At 46.5% G+C, this 21,950-nt stretch overlaps 1 protein-coding gene and 1 long non-coding RNA gene across 12 annotated transcripts in view; one reads left to right on the forward strand and one right to left on the reverse strand.

The window, feature by feature from the left end:
- SYNDIG1 (synapse differentiation inducing 1) overlaps positions 1-21,950 on the reverse strand; it is a 193,806-nt gene that overhangs the window by 46,334 nt on the left and 125,522 nt on the right. The window contains exons 4-5 of one of the 10 annotated variants that reach the window (XM_077948414.1): positions 8,736-8,800; positions 7,115-7,357 (exon numbers count right to left, since the gene is read on the reverse strand). In XM_077948414.1, coding sequence (XP_077804540.1) covers positions 8,753-8,800 — 48 coding nt within the window. In that variant the 3' untranslated portion in view covers positions 7,115-7,357; positions 8,736-8,752. 10 annotated transcript variants of the gene reach the window in all.
- Positions 35-8,287, forward strand: LOC144332018 (uncharacterized). 2 transcript variants are annotated; one of them, XR_013399710.1, is made up of 3 exons: positions 35-554; positions 2,323-3,444; positions 8,150-8,287. It is a non-coding gene; the product is annotated as an uncharacterized LOC144332018 (long non-coding RNA). The 2 variants fall into 2 exon arrangements; XR_013399711.1 differs by having other exon boundaries at positions 58-554; positions 3,179-3,444.

Consider the following 21,950-nt stretch of genomic DNA (forward strand, 5'->3'; position numbering starts at 1 on the left):
TTGTCTCCCTGTATATTATTTGATGATATTATTTGTTGTTGCAATTAAGGAAATACAAGCCCTAATGCCCTGGTCACTTGGCTACAGTAGTTACATATCTGAAATAACAACCACCACCACAAAATAAATAAAATAAAAAACAAAGAAAGGAAAAAGGAAAAAGAGTCACATGGAGGGGAAGAGGTAAGAGAGAAAAAAATAAGAGACTCATCCAAAAGGAGAAAAGGTCACAGCGGCTATTCTCAGTGTGTAAAATATTCCATTAGCTTTAATATGTGGAGGACATTAGCATTACGCACAGTGGGAAGGAACATTTTTAACACAGAACCTCTTCTTCCAGCTTCAAAAGATGAGAGGAAAATATAAAGCGAATGAAGCTGCTGTTGGGATGATGTCTTTTTCTCCTCGGAGTATAGAGGAGAATACTCCTCTGGGTGGGCAGAATAGCAGGCTCGTCGGGACACAATTTGCCTGGTCAGAAATGACCCCGCAAGAGAAGGAGAGGCTGAGCCCCACAGTGCCCAGGAGGACAGGTGCTCTGCCTCCCAGAGATGGTAAAGAACCCCCCTCCCTGGGCCCTTCCCAGGGACCCCCTTCCCCAGGCTCTCCCCCATCCCCGGGTTCTCCCCCATCCCGGGGCTCTCCCCCATCCCGGGGCTCTCCTCCCTCCCGGGGCTCTCCCCCTTCCCCAGGCTCTCCCTCAGGACACCCCTCCCCGGACTCTCCCCACCTCCGGTCTCTCCCCTCTCCCCGGGCTCTCTCAGGACCCCCCTCCTTGGACTCTCCCCCCTCCCTAGGCTCTCCCCCCTCCCCAGGCTCTCCCCCTTTCCAGGGCTCTTACCCCTCTCCAGGCTCTTCCCCTTCCCCAGGGTCTCCCCCTTTCCTGGGCACTCCCCACTCCCCAGGCTCTGCCTCAGGACCCCCCTCCCTGGGCTCTTCCTACTTCCCAGGCTCTCCCCTCTCCCCAGGCTCTCTCTCAGCATCCCCCTTCCCCAGGCTCTCCCCACTCACCGGGATTTCCCCTCCACTACGCCAGGGGTCTGCCCTTCCCCAGGCTCTCCCCCATCCCTGGGCTCTCCCTCTTCTCCAGGTTCTCCCTGCTTCCCGGGCTCTAACCCCTCCCCAGCCTCTCTCCCCTCCCAGACCTTCCCTCAGGACCCCCTTCCCGGGCTCTCCCCACTCCCAGACCCTCCCTCAGGACCCCCTTCCCGGGCTCTCCCCACTCCCAGACCCTCCCTCAGGACCCCCTTCCCAGTGTCTCCCCTCTCCTAGACTCTCCCCCCAGGATCCCCCCTTCTTGAGCTCTCCCTCAGCCTCCCCTTCTTGAGCTCCTTGGCCAGGAGCCCAGCGGGGAAGGTCTTGGGTTTGCCCGCCCTTTTGGGGGGCTTCCTTGTGGTAAATCTCAGAGGGCAAAATGCACCCCCGGGCCTTGCCATGTTGACCGGGGAGTCTGAGGGTGAAATGGGTTGCCTACGTCTGGGATCCTTTCGGAGAAGGAGGTGGCTCTTATAAAGTCGAGTTCTCAGGAGCACCAGGCAGGCAGTGTCTAGAAGCTCATTAAAAGTCTGGTCTTACAGGCATTGCTGTTGCACCTCCAAAGGGTGCAGCTGTGACTGTGAGGAAGGCACGCAAGTCCATTCCCAGCTTTCCCTGGTTCAGAGTAGTGCCGTGTCCCCTTTTGTGCTCCAGTCAACCGGTTGGGAGGTGGCAGGGCAGCAGAGAGAAGGGTGTCCTGATGGGGCAGAGTCGGTGACTGAGTTTAGGAGGTGAGGGAGAGGAAGGATGCGGGCCAGGAGCACGGACGTTCGGTGGGGATGGCTGGAGGGTGAGCAGCCCCTTGCAGAGCCACGCGATGGGGTGCAGGCCCCGTGCTGTGGGAGAACCCTGGGGACAGCATCCAGGCGGCCACCTCTTCTCGGCCCACCTATCACATCGGGTAAATTTTCTGTGTCTGTTATGTAAACCTCCTGAGTGACCTAAGCAGCTACAGGAGAAGGGGGAGGCCTGAGAGTACACGGATGCCACGGAGGGCCGTGGAAGGGGACAGATACCTCCAGAAGCTGCCGAAGCCACCTCTTTGGCCCACACTCTGAAGGTCGGCACCCTGAAGGTAGCAGGCCGGGGCTCTGCTACCTGGCCTGGTATTTCAAACCCTACAAGGACAGGGCCTTGGTCCTGCTCTGTGCTGTGTCCCCAGTGCCGGCACCCTGTGTGGCAACAGTAGCTCAGTGAAGGGTTGGGAAGTGCATACCCTATGAGCAGCAGCTGGGCATCACAGCAGCAGCAAACAGCGAAGCTAGCAGGCGATTTTCTCTCCTCCAGGCTCAGCCAGTTGCTGTCCAGGTGTGAAGGCTGAAGCCCCGTCCAGCTGCCTCAGCCCTGTGCAGCTGCCTCACCCCCTGCACCTGCTCCTTTCTGCTCCGCCTTACCGGGGCCTCCTTGCACCTTCTCCTGGGAGCTGCTGCTGCTCCCCACAAATCAGATTCTGTGCTTTCTCCTGCTGAACCCAGAAACCTGGGCCCTGAGGTGGCTGAGAGTGCAGAAGGCAGGCCTTTCACTGCCTGAGGGAAGAAAGGTTGGCCCACCCTTGTACTGGCAACATGATCTCGGCCCTGTCTGGAATGGGAGCTTCAGTTTCCTTCGAATTAAAATCCCCAAAGGCGGAGCTGGGGGGATGTTGGTGGAGGAGGGGCGCGAGCCCCTGGAAAGGCTTTGGTGAAAGGCCTTGAGCTGGGTGGGAAGGAGGTGCTGGCCAGATGGACAACATGTCACAACGCCAGGTAGAAAACCTCACCTTCTTAGAGCCACAGCCCCTGTCTCGGAATAGTGTTCTTAAATGTAAACAATAAAATACAGAGGCTTAAAAGATGAACCAAATATTATGAAATAGAGCTTTGGAAATATTAAAAGTCATAATCAATATAGAAATATATGGGCTACTTTAAGACATTAAATAGCAACTAACATTTGGGTTTGCATTTTTAAAGTAGTGATGAGCATAAACAATATTTTAAGATACCATCAACAGCTGTTATGTGATGTGAAGACATCTGTGGTTTCTCCTGGTACAAAGTCACAACAAACTCTGCCGTGTGCTGCTTACACTCCTAATTGGAGGAAGTGCTAAATTTCAGCTAGAGGTTGATGAAAATAATGATGTAACTCATTTTCCACCCAGGCTCATGGATGTGCTAAATGACTTCCCTGGCCCTCTTAGGGGTCCTTCCTCTAGAGGGGAGAGGGGAAGAATCCCACGTTCTCTGAGCTGCAGAGGGACATTGAGAACTTTGGGCAGCAGCGAACTGAGAGGAGGTGGAAGATGAAAGACTCCGCAGACTTTCCACTGGGCGCCCGTTTCAGGGACAGCAGTGTGGGGTAAACTGAGTACCTGTGTCCCCTCTGAAAATGTGCCTGTGAGGAGAGGCCACCTGGAGGGGAAACTGGGTGAGTTCTTGACCCCGAAAAAGCCTGCCTAGCCCTGGGGCCATGGGGAGGATGAAGTGGGTGCAGCATGGGCTCCTTGTGCTCCCAGGCTCCCACAAAGCTCGACAGTCTTCACTGAGGGGCCCAGCAGTTAGAGAGAGGTGGCCTCTCCTGCTGGGTCAGGAGCTTGGTTCTGGAAGGGTGCTAAAGTAAGAGAGCACAACCTGGGGTTGGAAGATCCAGGCTGAACCCAGGTCTTGCCCATCACCCCCTTAGGGATTTCAGGTGGGTGGTGGGGTTCTCTGATTATCAGAGTCCCTGTTTCCTGCAACATTGGAGCAACACCCCTCCCTGGGTCCATTTCATTTCACACGGGTGTTGGGGTGTGAGGATCTTTAGAAGACCATCATACAAGGAAAGGCAAGCTATTAGGGGTGGACAACACGCTGTGTGGACCAATTACATGGATGTTCAAATATTAGCAAGGAAGCTGCCTAACCTACTTAAGATACTAACGTCTTTAAGAATTTCAATAAACATGTACAAATTGGTTGTTAATTTCAAATATTAGCTTTCACTTATTAAAGTAGGCCCCTGAAATAACTCCTTTGAAACATAAACTTGTTAATTGCAAGGTAACAGAAGTGCTTGAAAGCAATAATGCTGCTTTAAAATATTTGACAAGTCAGACGTTTGAGAACATTTCCCCACACCTGGTCCAAACTACAACGTATTGTTAAGTTCTGTTCATTTCATTCTCCACTCACCAATTACATTAATTTATGCATATAAACATTCTAAGTATAGCCTAAGCATTTAAATAGGCGAAGCAGGACTTCTCCTTGACAACAATTTGTCAATAATTAGCACTTTAATAGTATTTGTGTTTTATTTATACCCTGACAACTTCCAAAAAGGATCTGTGTGGAGGGTTAGCTCATTCCTCCCATGTGACTCCCTCTCCCCCTCCTTCCCTCCCCCTCTCTCCCTCCCTCTCTCACTGCCTCCCTCCCTTCCTTCCTTCCTTCTTTTGATTTTCCTAGCCCCAGTTTCTAAGATCTAATTTAATATATTGCTGTGATCACTCCAGAGTCTTAAATTAGCAACTTTAGGTTAGTTCCCCTCAGATTCTGTTTTCACTGGAGAGTGGGAGGTTTGGGGAAAGTGCTCTGATGAACCAGTTCCCTTTATTCTTGGTTGTTGCCTCCCTACTTCACTCTTTACAACAACCAGTCAAACAAACAAACAAAAAAGTATATTTATTATATTCCTTTACCAAACCACAGATTACACGAACACTAAAAATTCTAATCATGCACATTAATATCTCAGAGTGAGGCTGGGTGCAGTGGCTCATGCCTATAATCCCAGCACTTTGGGAGGCTGAGGTGGGAGGATCATTTAAGCCCAAGAGTTCAAGACCAGCCTGAGCAACATAGTGAGGCCCCATCTCTACAAAAAAATTTAAAAATTAGCCAGGTGTGGTGGGCATGGTGGTGTGTGCCTATAGTCCCAGCTACTTGGGAGGCTGAGGCAGGAGGATCAATTGAGCCCCGGAGGTCAAGGCTGCTATGAGCCGTGATAGTGCCATTGCATTCTAACCTGGGCAACAGAGAGAGATACTGTCAAAAAAAAGAAAAGATCTGAGAGCAATGCCCAACCCTGCTGGCGATCAGGGTGCTCTCCATGGTCTGCCTCACCCAGCACTGGTAACAGCCTCTCTCCCCTACCTGGGAGGCAGCGTGGCCTCTCCATTCATGTTATCCCCCAAAGCCCTAGATTACCATCCTCTTCTATCTCCAGACACTAAGAATTCAGGTTCCAAATCCCATTTATGCCATTTATGCCCTTGTCCTTTGGGTGTCATGATTTAAGCTGGGAATGTTCCTTAAAGTCCCAACTGTAGCTGGAGAAGAGCTGCAGGGGCATTCCGTCAGTCTAGAAGGGCTCTGGGAGACGCCTCAGGAGCTGGTTCTGTGTGGGCTGAGCAGGAGTTCCGGCACAAGGTCAGGAGGGCAAGCATGAAGGGAGAACCTCTGTGTCGAGGTGTCGAGGCAGGGGGTGCGGGTGGCTTTAGGATCCTCAATGGGGGACACAGGAAGCTCGGGGTCTGGCTAGGCACAATGGGTACGCTGAGGGCAAATTCTCCCCCAGTCCTAGCTCCATGCTGGGGTCCATGGGCAGGTCTGTGTCATGGAAGGCTGATGGTGAGGCCAGCAAGGAGACTGCACCAGGCCTGGGCATGCAGCTCTGTCCAGGGAGATGGCAGGACAGGGAGCAGCTGTCCAGGTGCGGATGGTGCTGTCTCTCTGATTTGCAGAGTAGGCTTGCTTGCTCCCATACAGCACACACAGCAGCTGTCAGCCTCACCACATCTTGTCTTATCTTATCTCAGAGGCCCTGGGATAGGGAGTAACTTGGCCAGGGTCACATAGCTGGGACTGGCCGTCACCAGGATGCTTTCAAACTTCCAACCCCAAACACCCAGACCCTTTATCTAAGTAACAGGGAGGTCTAATATCTTCCAGGTTGCCTTGGAGGTGGGCAGTCTAGCCAAGCATTGGGAGGGTCTGCTCTGACACCCTGCCTTCACCCCATCCCATGGTGCCATCTCCCAGAGACGCAATCTCCTCATCCATAAAGCATTCCTTCCCATTTCATCACTGTTGTGGAGGCACGCATGTGACAGAGCTCATGAAGCACTCAGCATGGTGCCTGGCACATGGAAAAGCTCAGGATGTGACAGCCTGTGGTTGAGATGGGCACGCAGGATGTGTCCCGTTGTTGGGGTGGATACCCTCTGGGGTTTGTCCCTGCTCCTGAGTGGCTGGCAGTGATGTGTCTAGATCCAGGAGTCTCCCAGACCCTGAGTTCTTGACTCCTGCAACCATTTGTTTACGGACCACCAAGAGCCAAAACCCTTCATGCACACTTTTTGAAGATGAAGAGCTGTTATAATTCTGTGCTGGGACCGAGGGGGAATATTTCTGAGTTAAGATATATTTAGAAGCATATCTAAGGTTGACTTTCCTTTAAGCCTTTTCTCCTAGCTTTTGAATTCTGTTAAGTTACTGGGAAATAAAATTAATCTTTTGCAGGTTAATGAAAGGTTGTGCCAAGATCAGTTTTAAGTCCTGCTGCCAAAGCCATTCTTTAGTCTTATGGCTTGGGATGCCACGTGTCATGAATAATAGCGCAGGCTGCTTTCTTCTCCTGCTTTAAGACAAAGGCACAAGGATGTTTATGTCAACAGGGACCATCACAAATATTCCCAAGTAGACTCAGGACTCAGGGGCACGTGATGTCTGTCCTGGCACCAAAGGGTTAAGCCCTGTCCAAAAATTAAAGGCACCTTCCCAGCCCTTTCCGCTAAGGTCAGACTGTTCCTATCTAAATAAAAAAGATGAATTATTTGGAGAAAAGAAAAGTCTTAGGTGGCCTCCGTGCTCCTAAGTGGTGACGAGGATTAATGAAGAATTTGCAGAAAGAATCGGCCTTTCTCATGAAAGGCACACAGTGGTGGCAGGTTGAATATTTTGCCTCTAACCATGCAGACCCTTAGAGAACTTGATACATAAACTATGTGATATTCCCTGGGGCAATATTTTTCTTGCTCTTGCCATTAAGTGGCTATGTTCCTGTCAGCACAGCTATGCAATGGAACTGGATATGTCAAGAACACTCTCATTAAGACATGCAATTACAGGAAGCAGTGCAGGGTTTGGTGCTCCCTGTATTTTATTTTAGAACACCTGAACTACAGTATTATCCCATTCTCGGGGATCACATGTGACAGTAACAAGAGGGCTCTGGCCAGATTCGCTATGATTCTTGAACTTAGAATGCTCAAGGGAGACCACCACCATGGGCTAAAACCGAACAGCAGAGCCACACTGCATGAGGAGGGGCCTGGGAGAGGCACCTGGCCCATTTCCTGTGGAGGAAGTGGAAGCTTGTGGGTAGAAGGCCTCCAGGTAGAGGCTGAGGAAGGGCTCCTGGAGGGGTGGCATGGGAGGACAGGCCATGAAAGGTTGGGGTGGCAAGTGCACACCAGGGTACGGAAGGCAGGAGAGAGTGGAAGAGGGAGGGTGTGGCCCTGCTGAGACCCTGTGGGCAGGATGGTCCTGCTGTGGGTAGGAGGGGGGTGCTGGAAGTAGAGCCCTAAGCTGAGTTGTGAGAGCCACCAGCATCCAGCAAAGGTGCTCTGAGTGAGCTCTGCAGAGCATCAGGAACCGCTGAAGCCTGGGCTGGAGACAGGCACCAGCTTACCCGCCTTAGGAGCATTAACTTGGGGACTTTGGCTGACACAAGAGAAAAGGGAGGTACGAAAACAGGGTGGTGAACTGGAAGAACAATCTAATGGTTCCAAAAAGTGGCAGGCCATGAGAACCAGACTAGAGTAAAGGGACAGCAGACAGGAACGGAGAGGCCAGGAGCCTTCGTAGAGAGAGAATGCTTGGGATTCACAACCTGGAGAATGTGGTGAGGCGAGGGGAGGGAGCTATGGGCCGTGGTTTGGAGCCCTGGATGTGGGCAGACAGTAGTTCCAGCAGCAGAAATAAGGCGAACACTCAGAGGCAACATCCTGAGCATCGCGCGGTTCAGATAGGGGAGCAGATTTGAGAGAATCTGCCAGGAAGCGTGCCTGGGAGCTGGCTGAAGACAGAAGATGCCCCTCTGACTGAGGAAATAAGATGCCAGTTCAACTCATTTCCTGTCATTGCAGCAGGGCAAAGCCCTCAAAGAAGACGCAGCCCTTCTTGACAAGGCAAAGGCGCCGAGAGTGGCCTGGCTTCCTCCTGTGGACCCATCTCCCTCTCCCTGGGCAGCACCAAAGCACAGCTCTGGGCAAAGAACACTTACATGCACCTGGGCAAATACACAGTGCCTGGGCCAGGCAGGGAGAAGGTCAGGTGGCTTCGTGAAGGGCTCTGCCTCCCTCCAGACTCATCAGCTCATCAGCCAATTTGGGGCAACTCCCTTTCTCGAGATTCAACTTTCATGCATAATAAATTGTGCCCTGCTGAGAGTGTTACTTGCAAGATACCTTTCCAATTACCTAAAATCCAGCTTAAGGACCAGAACAATCAGGCAATGCATAAATCTGAGCTTCCTTTGTGGGTGGTGTGCATGACTCAGGAGCCCTGCTGTGGAATCAGAGATGGGGATAGTACATTCATTCTGGCTGGTTAGCACTCGGCCCCACTGTGTGCACAGCTTCATGCATAAACATGCTTCCGAGTGCCCACGGCGGGTGATTCGGAATCGTTGCATGGACACAGGTGGCTCTGGAATGAAGAATCGCCACTTACCATATCCTTTTTGGTTCTCACACCCCGTATGACATCCCCAAAGGAATGCAAAGCATTCTATACACCTATGAAGAGCAGGGCAAAATTTTTCAAAATTATCACAGGAATGCAGAGAATCATTTTAAAACTGAGCTTGGAGAGCCTCAAGATACCCTGTCTGTCCACCCACCAGTGTCAGTCTAAAATTAGCTGGGTGAGAGCTGCAATTTCCATGTTTTCACCTGTGTTTAGGATTCCTGGCAGGCAGCACCACAAAGTATTGCCCACCTGTTCTTTGTGTTTTCTGTGCCTGAAAACCTTTCCAGGGTGGCCTGGAAGCTCCTGTGCTTTTCCTTTTGACCAAAAAGAGATGATCAGAGGCACCACGTGGTGGTAGTGGTGGGTAGGGTTGCACGTGGGATGGACCTGGGAGCATAGGGAAGGGGCAAAGAGGATAATGGCAGAATGGGAGAAATGGGGAAGCCTTGGGGTGCAGACATGTGTGGAAAACACAAGCTCAGACTGGGTGGAGTGGGCTCTTGAGGGGTGATACTGTCCAGATAGAGGTCGGGCCTTGCACGGTGAGCTGAGATACGAATGTTCAAGTGGCCCCAAACCATGGAGCTTCTGGAGAGTCAGTTGTGCTGGTGACTTGGTTATAAACTCATTCTTCCAATTTCCTATACTCTAGTGCAGGGCCGGCTCTCAAAGGCACCTCTCTCGGCCTGTCTGTTTTGCTATTTCCAAGTCCCCTGAGCAGTCTGCAGTCCTGTTGCATCATCATTTATTTCCGAATTCACCGAGGCATCCATCCCTTCCAGCTCCCAGCAGAGTCCAGGGGCTCATCATCCTCTGCTCCTGCGTGTGCTTGAGTGCTGCCACAATGCAAAGCTTCCAGGGACATACATACAGACTGATACAAGTGAATGCTGCAGCTGTGCTTCAGAGACCCTTTACTACTTTATACACAGTCTAGACAGGTTAAAAATAAAGAGTGCCCCGTCTAAAAGGAAGGACAGAAAAAGAAAAGCAAAGGGCATCCCACATCCGCCTTCCACGTCAAAGCACAAGATCGAGGTAATTTTTTCAGCTCTAAATTGGGCATTTGCTATGCTCTCTGTCTGGGATTCTTATAACTCCCTAAGCACCAGAAAATGCTAAAGCGAAGCAAAGAGGCAAGGAAAGGGGGACAATGCCGAGAACTGCTACCTCCAGAGTCATGAAGCATGGGTCCTGTCCTCTTGCTATGCCATTCTTTTACAGCAGAGGTGTAGATGGTAATGTGATGAGCAACTTTAAAATGCCCATGACACTGAGATGAACCTAAAATAGCCCTGAATTCCCATGAGAATCTATAATGTGCTGATCAACCAATGACTCATTTGTCACCCCTCATGTGAATCTATAGGTTTGGCTTGCACCAACATATGGACACACAAAATTACTGTCCTCCATACAAAGCACTACTGTATGCTGTTTTTCTGAACATCACCTAATCTTAGCTTTAATTCTAGAGTGCAAGGGTTGGCCAAGAGAACTGAGCTTATGTTATCAATATCATTCACATGATTCCCTCCATCTACATTTCTCAGCCCCATCCTTACTGATGGGCATTAGGCGGTCTGAGAGGTACTTATTGCCTTATTTGTGGCTGAAAGCTTTCCCTTACCAACAGGAAAGGTAGTTTCAGTTACGTTTTAATTATTGTCTCATCTATGAGATCAGCATACATAATACCTTGTGTATTCCTCCCGAGTATTTTGCTATGTGCACACGTTTCATGTTCCTGTGTGCAGAGGTCTGGACACAGGGGTCCTGCGGTGCTGTCACTTGAAGTGGGTCAGTTGGTGGGTGATGGATTGTCACCTTTAAGATTTTATTGGAGGGGCGCGGTGACTCACGCCTGTAATCCCAGCACTTTGGGAGGCCGAGGTGGGCAAATCACCTGAGCTCAGGAGTTTGAGAACAGCCTGGCCAACATGGTGAAACCCCATCTCTACTAAAAGTACTAAAATTAGCTGGGCATGATGGCAGGCGCCTGTAGTCCCAACTACTCAGGAGGCTGAGGCAGGAGAATCGCTTGAACACAGGAGGCAAGTGAGCTGAGATCACGCTACTGCATTCCAGCCTGGGCGACAGAGCGAGACTGTCTCAAAGAAAAAAAAATACTTAGAAGATAATATTGCCAAAATTTAAAATAATTTCTGCATTATTTGTCGTGGGTTTATATTCTAGAAAGCATTGATAGATCATACCTTTATAATTAAAATATCTTTTCTTAGGTATACAACTGGAAGGACACACTAAAATTCAGCATTGGAGACTACGGGGTTTAGCTGCCAAAGATGTTTTGAATGTGCTCTAACATCTTGTTTCATAAGAAGATCTCATCCTGGAAAAGTCTGTAAAATAGATTTCTGTGTAAACCTGTATTTTAAATATACTTGAAGTAAATTGCAAGACATTATGTTAATACGTTAATGTTACCTTCGGGTATTTGTGATGCACATAACTGCCCTTGACTTACCCATTGTAAATATTGGGAGTTTTAAAAGTTTAGGTTTTCATCAAATGGAGTACACCTAAAAAGTCTACAAAAAGGGAAGAAAGTAATTAATAGAAGGTTCTCCAGCTGTGGCCAACTCAAGTCCCAGTGTGCCAGTGAGAGAGCAGTTGGGCTTCCCTGTCCCCACAGCTGCCTGTGAATTTCAGCCCTTGAAGCAGGGAGAGGTGGAGCCCCAGGCCATCTCTACTGTGAATGTGGCCCATGGTGACTGTCTCGCTCTTGAGGAGAAAAAGTCACAGCCAGGCAGCAGGAGGGGCGAACATTCGTCATGGGCCAAGGCTCTTCCTAGCCCCGCTTTCCACTCCAGCAGCCCGGGTGAATCAGGCATTGAGGACAGCCCTTTGGCCAGAACCACGGTGCCCAACTGGGACTCTCATCAGCCCGAATGAGGTGGAGTTTTCTTTCTTTTCTTTTCCTTTTTTTTTTTTTTTTTTTTTTAGACGGAGTCTGGCTGTCTCCCAGGCTGGAGTGCAGTGGTGCAATCTCAGCTCACTGCAAGCTCCGCCTCCCGGGTTCACGCCATTCTCCTGCCTGAGCCTCCCGAGTAGCTGGGACTACAGGTGCCCGCCACTATGCCCAGGTAATTTTTTTCTTTTTTGTATTTTTAGTAGAGACGGGGTTTCACTTTGTTAGCCAGGATGGTCTCGATCTCCTGACCTCGTCATCCACCCGCCTTGGCCTCCCAAAGTGCTGGTATTACAGGCGTGAGCCACGGTGCCCAGCCTTTTTTTTTTTTTTTTTTTGAGACAGTCTTGCTCTGTTGCCCAGGATGGAGTGCAGTGGCATGATCGTGGCTTATTGCAACCTCTGCCTCCTGGGTTCAAGCAATTCTCCTGCCTCAGCCCCCACTAGTAGCTGCAATTACAGGTGCGTGCCACCACGCCCAGCTAATTTTTATATTTTTAGTAGAGATAGGGTTTCGCCATGTTGGCCAGGCTGGTCTCGAACTTCTGACCTCAGGTGATTCAACTGCCTCAGCCTCCCAGAGTGCTGGGATTACAGGCATGAGCTACAGTGCCCGGCCAAGGTTCAAAAAGAACTTTCACCAGGTCATCAGTGGCAAACAAAGCCCAAATGAGTGGAAAGAGGTTCGTTCATATAACACATGATTCTTGAAAACTCCTTATTTCCAACTCCCTATGGACAGTACTGCCTAAACTGCCCAGGGCAGCTTCAAAACGAAGATCCCAGAATCATCCTCCAAGCACTGCTTCTTCTCCTGCTCGTCTGTGTCCACTTTCCAAGTCAGCATCCAGGGGAAAGCATTCTGACGAACACAGGAGCACACGATCTTCTGCTGACTGCAATCCTCTTGCTTGGCAGCCCCTGGCCCCCGCTGATCCTGCATGCTCCCCTACGTCACCCCAGGGGTGGGCATGTGTGCTGCGCTCTGCCCACCTGTAGCACAGGGTCTAAACTCCGGATCTCTACTTCCAGAAAACCCTTAGAGTAAGGATTAACTGGGCTACAGTAAGTTTCCTAAATCTATTCGAGGTAGCATCTGGATGGACATTTCTAATTCAGATTTGTTCTCTTTTCCTAGTAACTTTTTCAATAATATAATAGTCAATTATATAATAACCCAAGGTTTTACCTTAAAATGCAATTCGTACTTTTGATTTAGCATGAGGTCAACAGAACCTAAGATTTGAGGACAAAGTGAAATCTGGGGTAATTGTCTGCTAGATATCTATTAGAATTCAGTGAAATAGTTTCCCAGAGACAACTGTTCATGAGTTGTCGCTCACGGCAAGAGGGGTCAGTCCTCAACCATCAGCTATTTAGGAGGCAGGGACATTCCAGTAACCACAGCCTCATAGCCACATCCCCTGACACAGGTGGAGCTTCGAGACCTGGCTTGAGGCCATCTGAGGACAGCACTGGCTGCCCACATGGCTGTGCTGGAGACACTTGTAATGATGCTCCAGTACCTCTGAGATCAGCCAGCACATTGTTGGATTGTCCTAGCCTCTGTCCAGGTTGGCCTGGCAGTCACAGAAATGGCCACAGATAGTGACCAGAAGCCAAGGGACACCACACAAAACCATAATTCTGTAGGACCTGCACAGAAGACCTCAATCTTAAAAGAGATGCAAAAGAAATGTGTGAACAGCTTTGCTGTTGGAGGCATGCTAAATTCTAAAAGCTTCAGGTACATCATTTAAAGAAAAATGATCACATGTGGGAAATGTAATTGGAGGTGAGCCCTGAGTCCAAAAGGAAGAGTGCACAGCTTACATTGTAATGCATTGCGATGTCAACCCTGGATCCCACACATCACAGGTTTGCAGACTCTGCCCTTGGACAATCAGCATGCATATTTTCTCTGCTACAGACAAATAATCACAAAATCAAGATGCTAATTACCAAGACAATGCATCACCTATCAGTGGAAAAAAACATCTATCCAATCCACTGCAAGGAGCAAAGCAGACATGATGTATTTGTTCATTTACACATCAAAACAAGTTAAAATCAGTAACTAACTGCAGCATGGATTCCAGAGGAAAAAAATAGATAAGAAACCTGATTTGTCTTGGCTGCACCAGATCATTAATATTTATATGGAATTCTTTAAATCCAGAAGTTGCAAAACAGCTCTCAGAAGCTACAATCAGCATATTAAATATGCATACTGAGACAGAGATACAGACTGGGGGAGGGAGAGAGAGAGGAAAGATGCCACTTGACTGCTTAACTGCCCTCACACATTTCCCTGATACAAGTTAAAATAAACCCATGCGGTAATATTGGAGCCATCCTCTAGCAATGTTTTTCAATGCATTTGTCTGCAAAGTCAGTGTTATACTTGTGTCTGGCTGGGCTCTTATAGCCCTCATTGCAACCTTCGTTTACATGTAACTCACCCAGGAAGGCAGATGTGGGCCCACTGCAAACTCTTCCCATCCATCTGTCCCTGGGTAGCATTTTCTTTCTGTGTGGCTCCATCACTCCTGCTTGGTTGAGATGCCCTTTGTCAGGACTTTCTCCTGGACCCCAGCACAGGTTTCATGTCTTTACCCAGATGCCCCCCGACTACTTGCCCATGACCTTGGATGCCCTGCGACTCTCAAGGGAAAACTTGGCTCTTGTGCTGATTCTGAATCTACCAGAGCCTAACAGACGCATTCATTAGATGGGATTCAATTTACTTTAAATTTGGGGACGTTAAAAAATAAGGAACTTAAGAATAAAAGTGGAATCTGGAGGGGTGCATGGAACATTATCCCAGAGTCACTGGAAAGGAGTCCCGATCCAGACCTCAAGAGAGGATTCTTGGACCTCGTGCCAGAAAGAATTCGAAGTGGGTCCATAGAGTAAAGTGAAAGCAAGTTTATTAAGAAAGTAAAGGAATAAAAGAACGGCTACTCCACAGGCAGAGCAGCCCCAAGGGAGGGCTGCTGGTTGGCTCTTTTTATGCTTATTTCTTGATTATATGCTAAACAAAGGGTGGATTTTTCATGATTTTTCTGGGAAAAGGGTGAGCAATTCCCAGAACTGAGGGTCCCCCCGCTTTTTGGACCATATAGGGTAACTTCCTGACATTGCCATGGCACTGTAAACTGTCATGGCGCTGGTGGGAGTGTCTTTTAGCATGTAATGAGCAGTGCGGAAGACCAGAGGTCACTTTCATTGCTATCTTGGTTTTGGTGGGTTTTGGCTGGCTTCTTTACTGCATCCGTTTATCAGCAAGGTCTTTATGACCTGTATCTTGTGCTAACCTCCTGTCTCATCCTGTGACTTAGAATGGCTAACCTGGGAATGCAGTCCAGCAGGTCTCAGCAATACCTTAACCAGCCCCTGTTCAAGATGGAGTCACTCTGGTTCAAATGTCTCTGACACCCACACTTATGCATGATTATGAATAGCACCATCGAGGTGTGGAATCCGTGGAGCTCCAGTTCCACACAATGCACATGTTCTAAGCTTTGAAAAAAAAAAAAAAAAGAAGAAGAATAGACATTTCAAAAGAGGTCTGCCTTTGTGACAGGGTTTAGAGAGAACATGAAAATGTTGTTCACTTTGGTAAGATAAGTGATTAGAAAGATGGATAGGTGACAGCTTCTGAGAACACCCGGGGCATTTTGTTTCAGACGTTTGGGAAAGTCCCAGTTCATTTATTGTGTCAGGCAAAGGTTGACTGCGACTGTGCTCCTGGTTGGGGGCAATTGAAGGGAGGAGAACGAACTCCCCTGGCCTTCCTCCAGATATTCTTCTCCCCATCTGTCTGTAGGAGCAGGTATCCACTGTGACCCCACAGTGCCTGACGAATGTCTCTGCTCATTTCCTTGTGAAGAAAATTCTTCTGGGCTAAGGATGGGTTGTTTTCCAAACACACCGTTTCTATACGCTGCTTTCTGACAACTCCTCCTGATGGTCTACTCCACTCTCAATGCAATGCTTCCTTGCTGAGAACGCCCTGTCAGTGGACAGACCCTGCTTTGCACTCAGGGCTTTTGGCCCTCCACTGCCATCCCAGGCCTGTGTCCAGGTCTCCCTTCTACTGCATACAGCTGAAGTCCTGCGATTTACTTCCTCCCTGAGGCCGTGTCCTACTCAGGGCACCTCTGTCATTATTGTGTCCATCTACCGTGCAGGAACAAGCCAGAAAGACCAGGGAATTAACACTTCTTGTGAACAGCTCTCATCTATGGGCACCTCCAGCCCTCACCTCCCTGCTCAGTGGCAGAGCTTGGAGGACTAGGAATGAAGCTTCCTCCAGAAGTCCCCATGGGTTAGGGAAACTTGTCTACAGTCCTGCCAAAGGCATGTGTTCACAGGATTTGGCAGCATGATTTGATCTTAGCCACAATCTCTCCCAACTCTGGACACTCTTTGGTAATGCTGCATTTAAAAACCACATGGTTCATCTTTATGAAATGACCAAGCAGAACACAGGTGTGCACATCTTTGCATCAGACACAAACACAACCGGCATTTAAGTGAGCATCTACAATGTGGCAGATTCCACACCCAGTGGCTCTTTGTAGCATTTAAATAAAGATTGTTTCTTCATTTGCATTGGAGTGAGCTGTGTGGGCTTCTTCCCATGTCCTTACACTCCTCATTAGCCTTGATAGCATTGTGTTGGTTACTCATGCAGTGCAAAGAGCCAGTTCGAATTTCAGTTAGTACCAGAAGAAATGGGAATTCAAGTGACAGAAAATCTAGGTCTGTAAACCAAGCTTCCAATTTTGTAGTCAAAAATATTGCTGTTATAAAAAATAATATATTATCTGTACAAACAACTAAGGAAACAGAAATGTAGATTTCTGCTTCTAACAATGCCAGACTGGTAACCCTTCTACAGAAGACAGCTAAAACACATTAAAGAAACATCAAAGAAAATATTTTGTAAAGCATTAAAGAGATAAGATGAGGGATTATCTGGTCAAGACCAGAGAGAGGACAATAATTCAGAAGGGTGGACCAGTCATATGAGGACACACATGTCCTAGGGATGTTTGCTGACCATAAGAGGTGTCTGAGAGGGTGAGTTTTGGGTTACTTTGTGAGATGGTGGGAATCCAAGTAGGGGTTCAGAGCCCAGCAAAGAGGGAGATCCTGTAAACCAGCCATAGGATGGAGCACCAAAGAGCTAAGCTGTGGGAGAAAAGGTGAAATGAAAGTATACCAGCCCCTCATGGGCTACAGCCCAGCTCTGCTTCACCTCAGAGCTTGAGTGTGGACTAAGATGGTCTTGAATTTTTTGTGCCCTATGTCCTGGAAAAAAGCAAAGAAATAACCTATCCGAAGAAAGGTGTCATCTTCCTAATCTTCAAAATATTACTATGAATACTTTGTCAAAAATAATGAGCAGCATAAAATTAGTAACATCTGAGAAAATATACCATGAGTGAAGAACAAGGAAAAACAACAAACATCCAGACTCACGGGTATCATAATGATCAGGCATAGACTAAAATACCTCTGCTTACTATGTTCCAGGAAATAAAACAAAACTTGGAAGTGTTGGCAGGTGACTGAAACATACAAGAAGGGTTGTAGGTGATCTGAAAAAGAAGACACATGGGAATTATAGAACTGGAAAATTAAAAAAAAAAAACAATATTATAACTCAGCGAATGGGTTTGGCAGGAGTTGAGACACAACTACAGAGGAAACTGTGGAGCAGAATTCTATACCCAATGAACATACCTGCAAGAATAAATGTGATAAAAAGATATTTCTAACGACATAAAACAGAGAGTGTTTACCAGAAGAAAAGCCATTCTAAAGGAAATTCTAAAGGATGTTCTTTAAGCAGAAGGGTATCATTCAAGCTGGACAATAAAAAATTTAGGAAGAAATGAGGAGCAAAGTAGTGGAATATAAGGATTTCTACAGTTAAATATCACCAGTGTAAAACAATAACATTGTCATTTTGAAGTATTTCTTTCTGTCTGTCCATCCATCCCTAGAAAAGATAATCTTCTCTTTAGTTCTTAAAGTCCAAATTCATATTTTTAAAATATTATTAAAATTGATTATTTTGATGAAACTGACAAAATCCTAGAAAAATATAACTTGCCATAACTGATACAAGAAACAACAGAAAGCCTAATCAGAGATATCAATATTAAAGAAAGTAAATCACTAATTTAAAATCTTCCTATGATGAGAAGTCCAAGCTCAAAGAGCTCCACCAATAACTGCCACCAAAGATTTGAAAAATAGATAATTTCAGTTTAAATAAATGTTCAGAGAACAGAAAAAGGGAACTCTTCACAACCGGAGTAACATTGATATGAAAACTTAATGAAATTACCACAAAGGATAATACACATCAATCTCTCTCATGAACAGAAACACAAAAATGTTAAGCAAAACAGAAGCAAAAAATTCAGCAACATATACAAATTATGATCAATTAGGGTTTATTTTAGGAATGCAAGGTTGGTTTAACATTTCAAATCAGTCAATGTAATTTAATTAGTAGATTAAAGGCAAATATTCATATAATTGTTTTTTATTTACGCAAAATGCTTTTGGTAAATTCAACATCCATTAATGATTTAAAAATGAGTTATCTAAAGATCCTACTTAACAGTGAAATGTTGGAAATTTTTCTGTTGAGAGCAGAGACAAGATAAGAGTGCCACTCAGATGCAATGTGGCTTTTGCAAGTACAATAAGGAAAGATGAAGACATGGGCTGGGCGTGGAGGCTCACACCTGTAATCCCAGTACTTTGTGAGGCCAAGGCAGGCAGATAGCCTGAGGTCAGGAGTTCAAGACCAGCCTGGCCAACATGGTGAAACCCTGTCTCTAAGAATATAAAAATTAGCTGGTTGTGGTGGCGGGCACCTGTAATCCCAGCTACTCAGGAGGCTGAGATAGGAGAATTGCTTGAACCTGGGAGGTGGAGGTTGCAGTGAGCCGAGATCATGCCATTGCACCACTGCACTCTGGTCTAGGTGACAAGAGCAAAACTCCATCTCAAAAAAAGTAAAAAAAATAAAATAAAAAAACTAAAGAAAGATGAAGACATGAAGGTTGAGGAACTCAATCTTAGGTGGTAAAATAATAAAAATGTGCAAGAAAAGTGTGTCCTGTGGAGGTCATTCTAGTGGTCACTGGGTGGGGAGGAAGGAGAGCAGTAAGGAGGAAGGATGGCTGGAAGGTGCCAGTCCTTCTACCCTGGGGGTCCCAGGGACCTTCCTGACCTGGGTGATGGTGACTTGGCCACTTGCTTTAAAATAATTTGTTAAGCTGTACAATTATGCTTCTATTCTGACTGTTATTTTCAAACTAGGAAAGGTGTGACAATCCCATTCACATTAACGGTGCTAAAACAAAAAAATAAATAAACACAAAGACACATGCAGGAAGGAAGAGAAAAACCAACCACTGCCTACAGATGGAGTGATTTTCTTCCAGTCTCTTTTTCTTTTTCCTAACTTTCAAAAATGTGTAATAATATATTGCATATGTGGAAAGCTCAATTTTTTTGTGATGAAGACATATGAAATAAATCACTGGATTCTTCTGAAAAATGACTGTATACTGTAGCGTAACTTTTAAAAAATTTGTACAAATGTATGAGATACCTGTGAAATTGTGTTAGATGTATACAATGTGTAGTGATCAAGTCAGGGTATTTAAGGTGTCATCTTCTGAATATAATACAGTTTTGTTTAACTATAGTCACCCTACACTGTTACCAACCATTGAATGCATTCCTTTCACGTAACTGTGCATTTGTACCCTGTAACCCACCTCTCTTCATCCTCCTCCAGCTACTCACCCTTCCCAGTCTCTGTTATCTATCTTTCCACTCTCTGCCTCCATGTGATCAGACTTTTTAGTTCTTATGTTTATAAGTGAGAGCAGGTAGTATTTGCCTTTTTGTGTCCAAATAATCTCCAGTTCCACCCATGATGCTGAAAATGGCATTATTCCATTCTTTGTTATGGCCAAATCGTATTCCATTGTGTGTGTATACCACATTTTCTTTATCCATTTGTCCACTGATGGGCACTTGGGTTGATTCCATATTTTTGCCATTGTGAACAGTGCTTCAATAACTATGAGAGTGTAGGTATTTATTTGATATAATTATTTCTTTTTCTTTGGGTAGATACCCAGTAGTGGAATTGCTAGGTCAAAGGTATTCTATTTTTAATTTTTTGAGAAATCTCCATACTGCTTTCTATAGTGGTTCTACTAGTTTGCATTCTTACTAACAGTGTATAAGAGTTCCCATTTCTCTGCATACTTAGCAACATCTGTTATTTTGTCTTTTTAATAACAGCCATTCTGACTGGGGTAAGATGATGACATCTCATTGTGATTTTGATTTGCATTTTTCTGATGATTTGTGGTGTTCAGCATTTTTTCATACATCTGTTAGCAGTTTGTCTTATTTTGAGAAATCTATACAAATCCTTTGCCCACTTTTTAATGGGATTATTTGTAGCATTTTCTTCCTGTTGTTTGAATTTCTTGTATATTCTGGATATTATCCCTTGTGAGATGTATAGTTTGCAAATATTTCTTCCATTTTGCAAGCTGTCTCTTTATTGATTATTTCTTTTGCTGTGCAGAAGCTTTTTTGTTTAATTAAGTCCTGTTTGTCTATTTTTATTTTGGTTGCCTGTGCTTTTGAGGTCCTAGCCATTAATTTTTCACCTAGACCAATATCTAGGAGAGATTTCCCTAGGTTTTCGTTAGTAGTTTTATAGTTTTTGGTCTTACGTTTAAGTATTAAACTCATTGTGAGTTGATTTTAGCATATGATGAAAGATAAAGGTCTACATAGTGTATATTTTAAAATCACAAAACTGACCCTTTGTTGATGGGATAAGTGGAGAATAACTGATAAGACATAATTAAAAAATGTTTCCATGGGAAAAGTAGTAAACCAAAACCAAGCAGTGTTAAACTGAAAAGCAAATGAGGTCATGAATGAGATTGGACTAGAATCTGTAGGAGCCAATCCTGAGCACCTAGAGGTGCTTGTGGATTTCCTCACAGTTTCACCCACTGTGGGCCCCAGTCCTGGCGTGCAGCCAACCTGCTGTGTGATCCTGAACACCTTAAACAACCTTGCTGGGCGCTGACTTCCTCACTTGCTAGGTACAATAGAATGTGCCTATTTCAGGATTCTCTTGAAGATGAAATAAAAGTCACTGTAAACTTGCTGTGAAACAGTGGTTCTGGGTATATGTGAAAGATTTTAAAACAGCACAGACCCTGATTTGTACAGACCTGGATTCCAATTTGTAAATTTTATCGTCTGTAAAATGGTGATAATACTAGTATTAATTTCACGGGGCTGCTGTGGGAATTAGGTGCAATTGTGCATCTAAAGCACTTTGCCCTTGCTGCCATTCTTGTTTCGTGAGTGTGTGGCAGCAAGCCCTCCACTCCATACCCTGCACGGTGCCTGTCTGGAGCAGCACAGTTCTTGGCTCAACAGAGAACTAGAACTATGGCCAGGGAAGATTTGCTGTTGACACCCAAGCAGGTCCCTGCTGTACTCAAAACAGGGCTGTCCTGGTGAGAATTACCCTCTTTAATGTGGGTTTGAATTTGGCTAACACAGGTTGCACTCTGAAAAACAGACTGATGTCAGCTTATTACATAACCCAAATTGTCATTTGATGTGAGGTGGTGTGGACCAGAATGCACCTCTATGCTGCAGCTTTGACCTCCTTGAGTCCTAGGAGGAAAGGCAGTCTTCTATGCTTTCTGCATCCTCAATCTCCCGTAGTCCCTTTTGGATTGATTCATTGGCCATCGACTGGACATCTGCCATGTTCGCATGTTTAGTCTCATTGGATTCAATGGATATCACTGGTCACAAAGCATCCTCCTTGCTCAGACATTTGCAGCCTGTGCAGATGGTAAAGGGGGGCACAACCTTTGCTGCTGGGACGCAAAGAGCCTCTGAATGCTGAGGAGAGGGAAATGTAGTACCCTGGGTGTGCTGGGCACCAAAGGCTACAGAGGGGCTAAGGTGCTCCTCTGATTCTTGCATGCTGAGGTGACTCTCAGTTGGCGCTTTTGCTTCCAGAGGGAGACATATCAGACTCACCTCCTGTGTCTCAGTGTCCCTCAGCCTTGCTGTCTCTCAGGCTCACAAATTGCTTGCTCTGCCCTGGCCTTTCCAATGGCTAACTTTATGCAGGCCACATCAGTCCACTGCCTGCGGTCTCTGGCTCTTCC

This window comes from Macaca mulatta, chromosome 10, assembly GCF_049350105.2.
Source record: "Macaca mulatta isolate MMU2019108-1 chromosome 10, T2T-MMU8v2.0, whole genome shotgun sequence".
Classification (NCBI taxonomy): Eukaryota; Metazoa; Chordata; class Mammalia; order Primates; family Cercopithecidae; genus Macaca; species Macaca mulatta.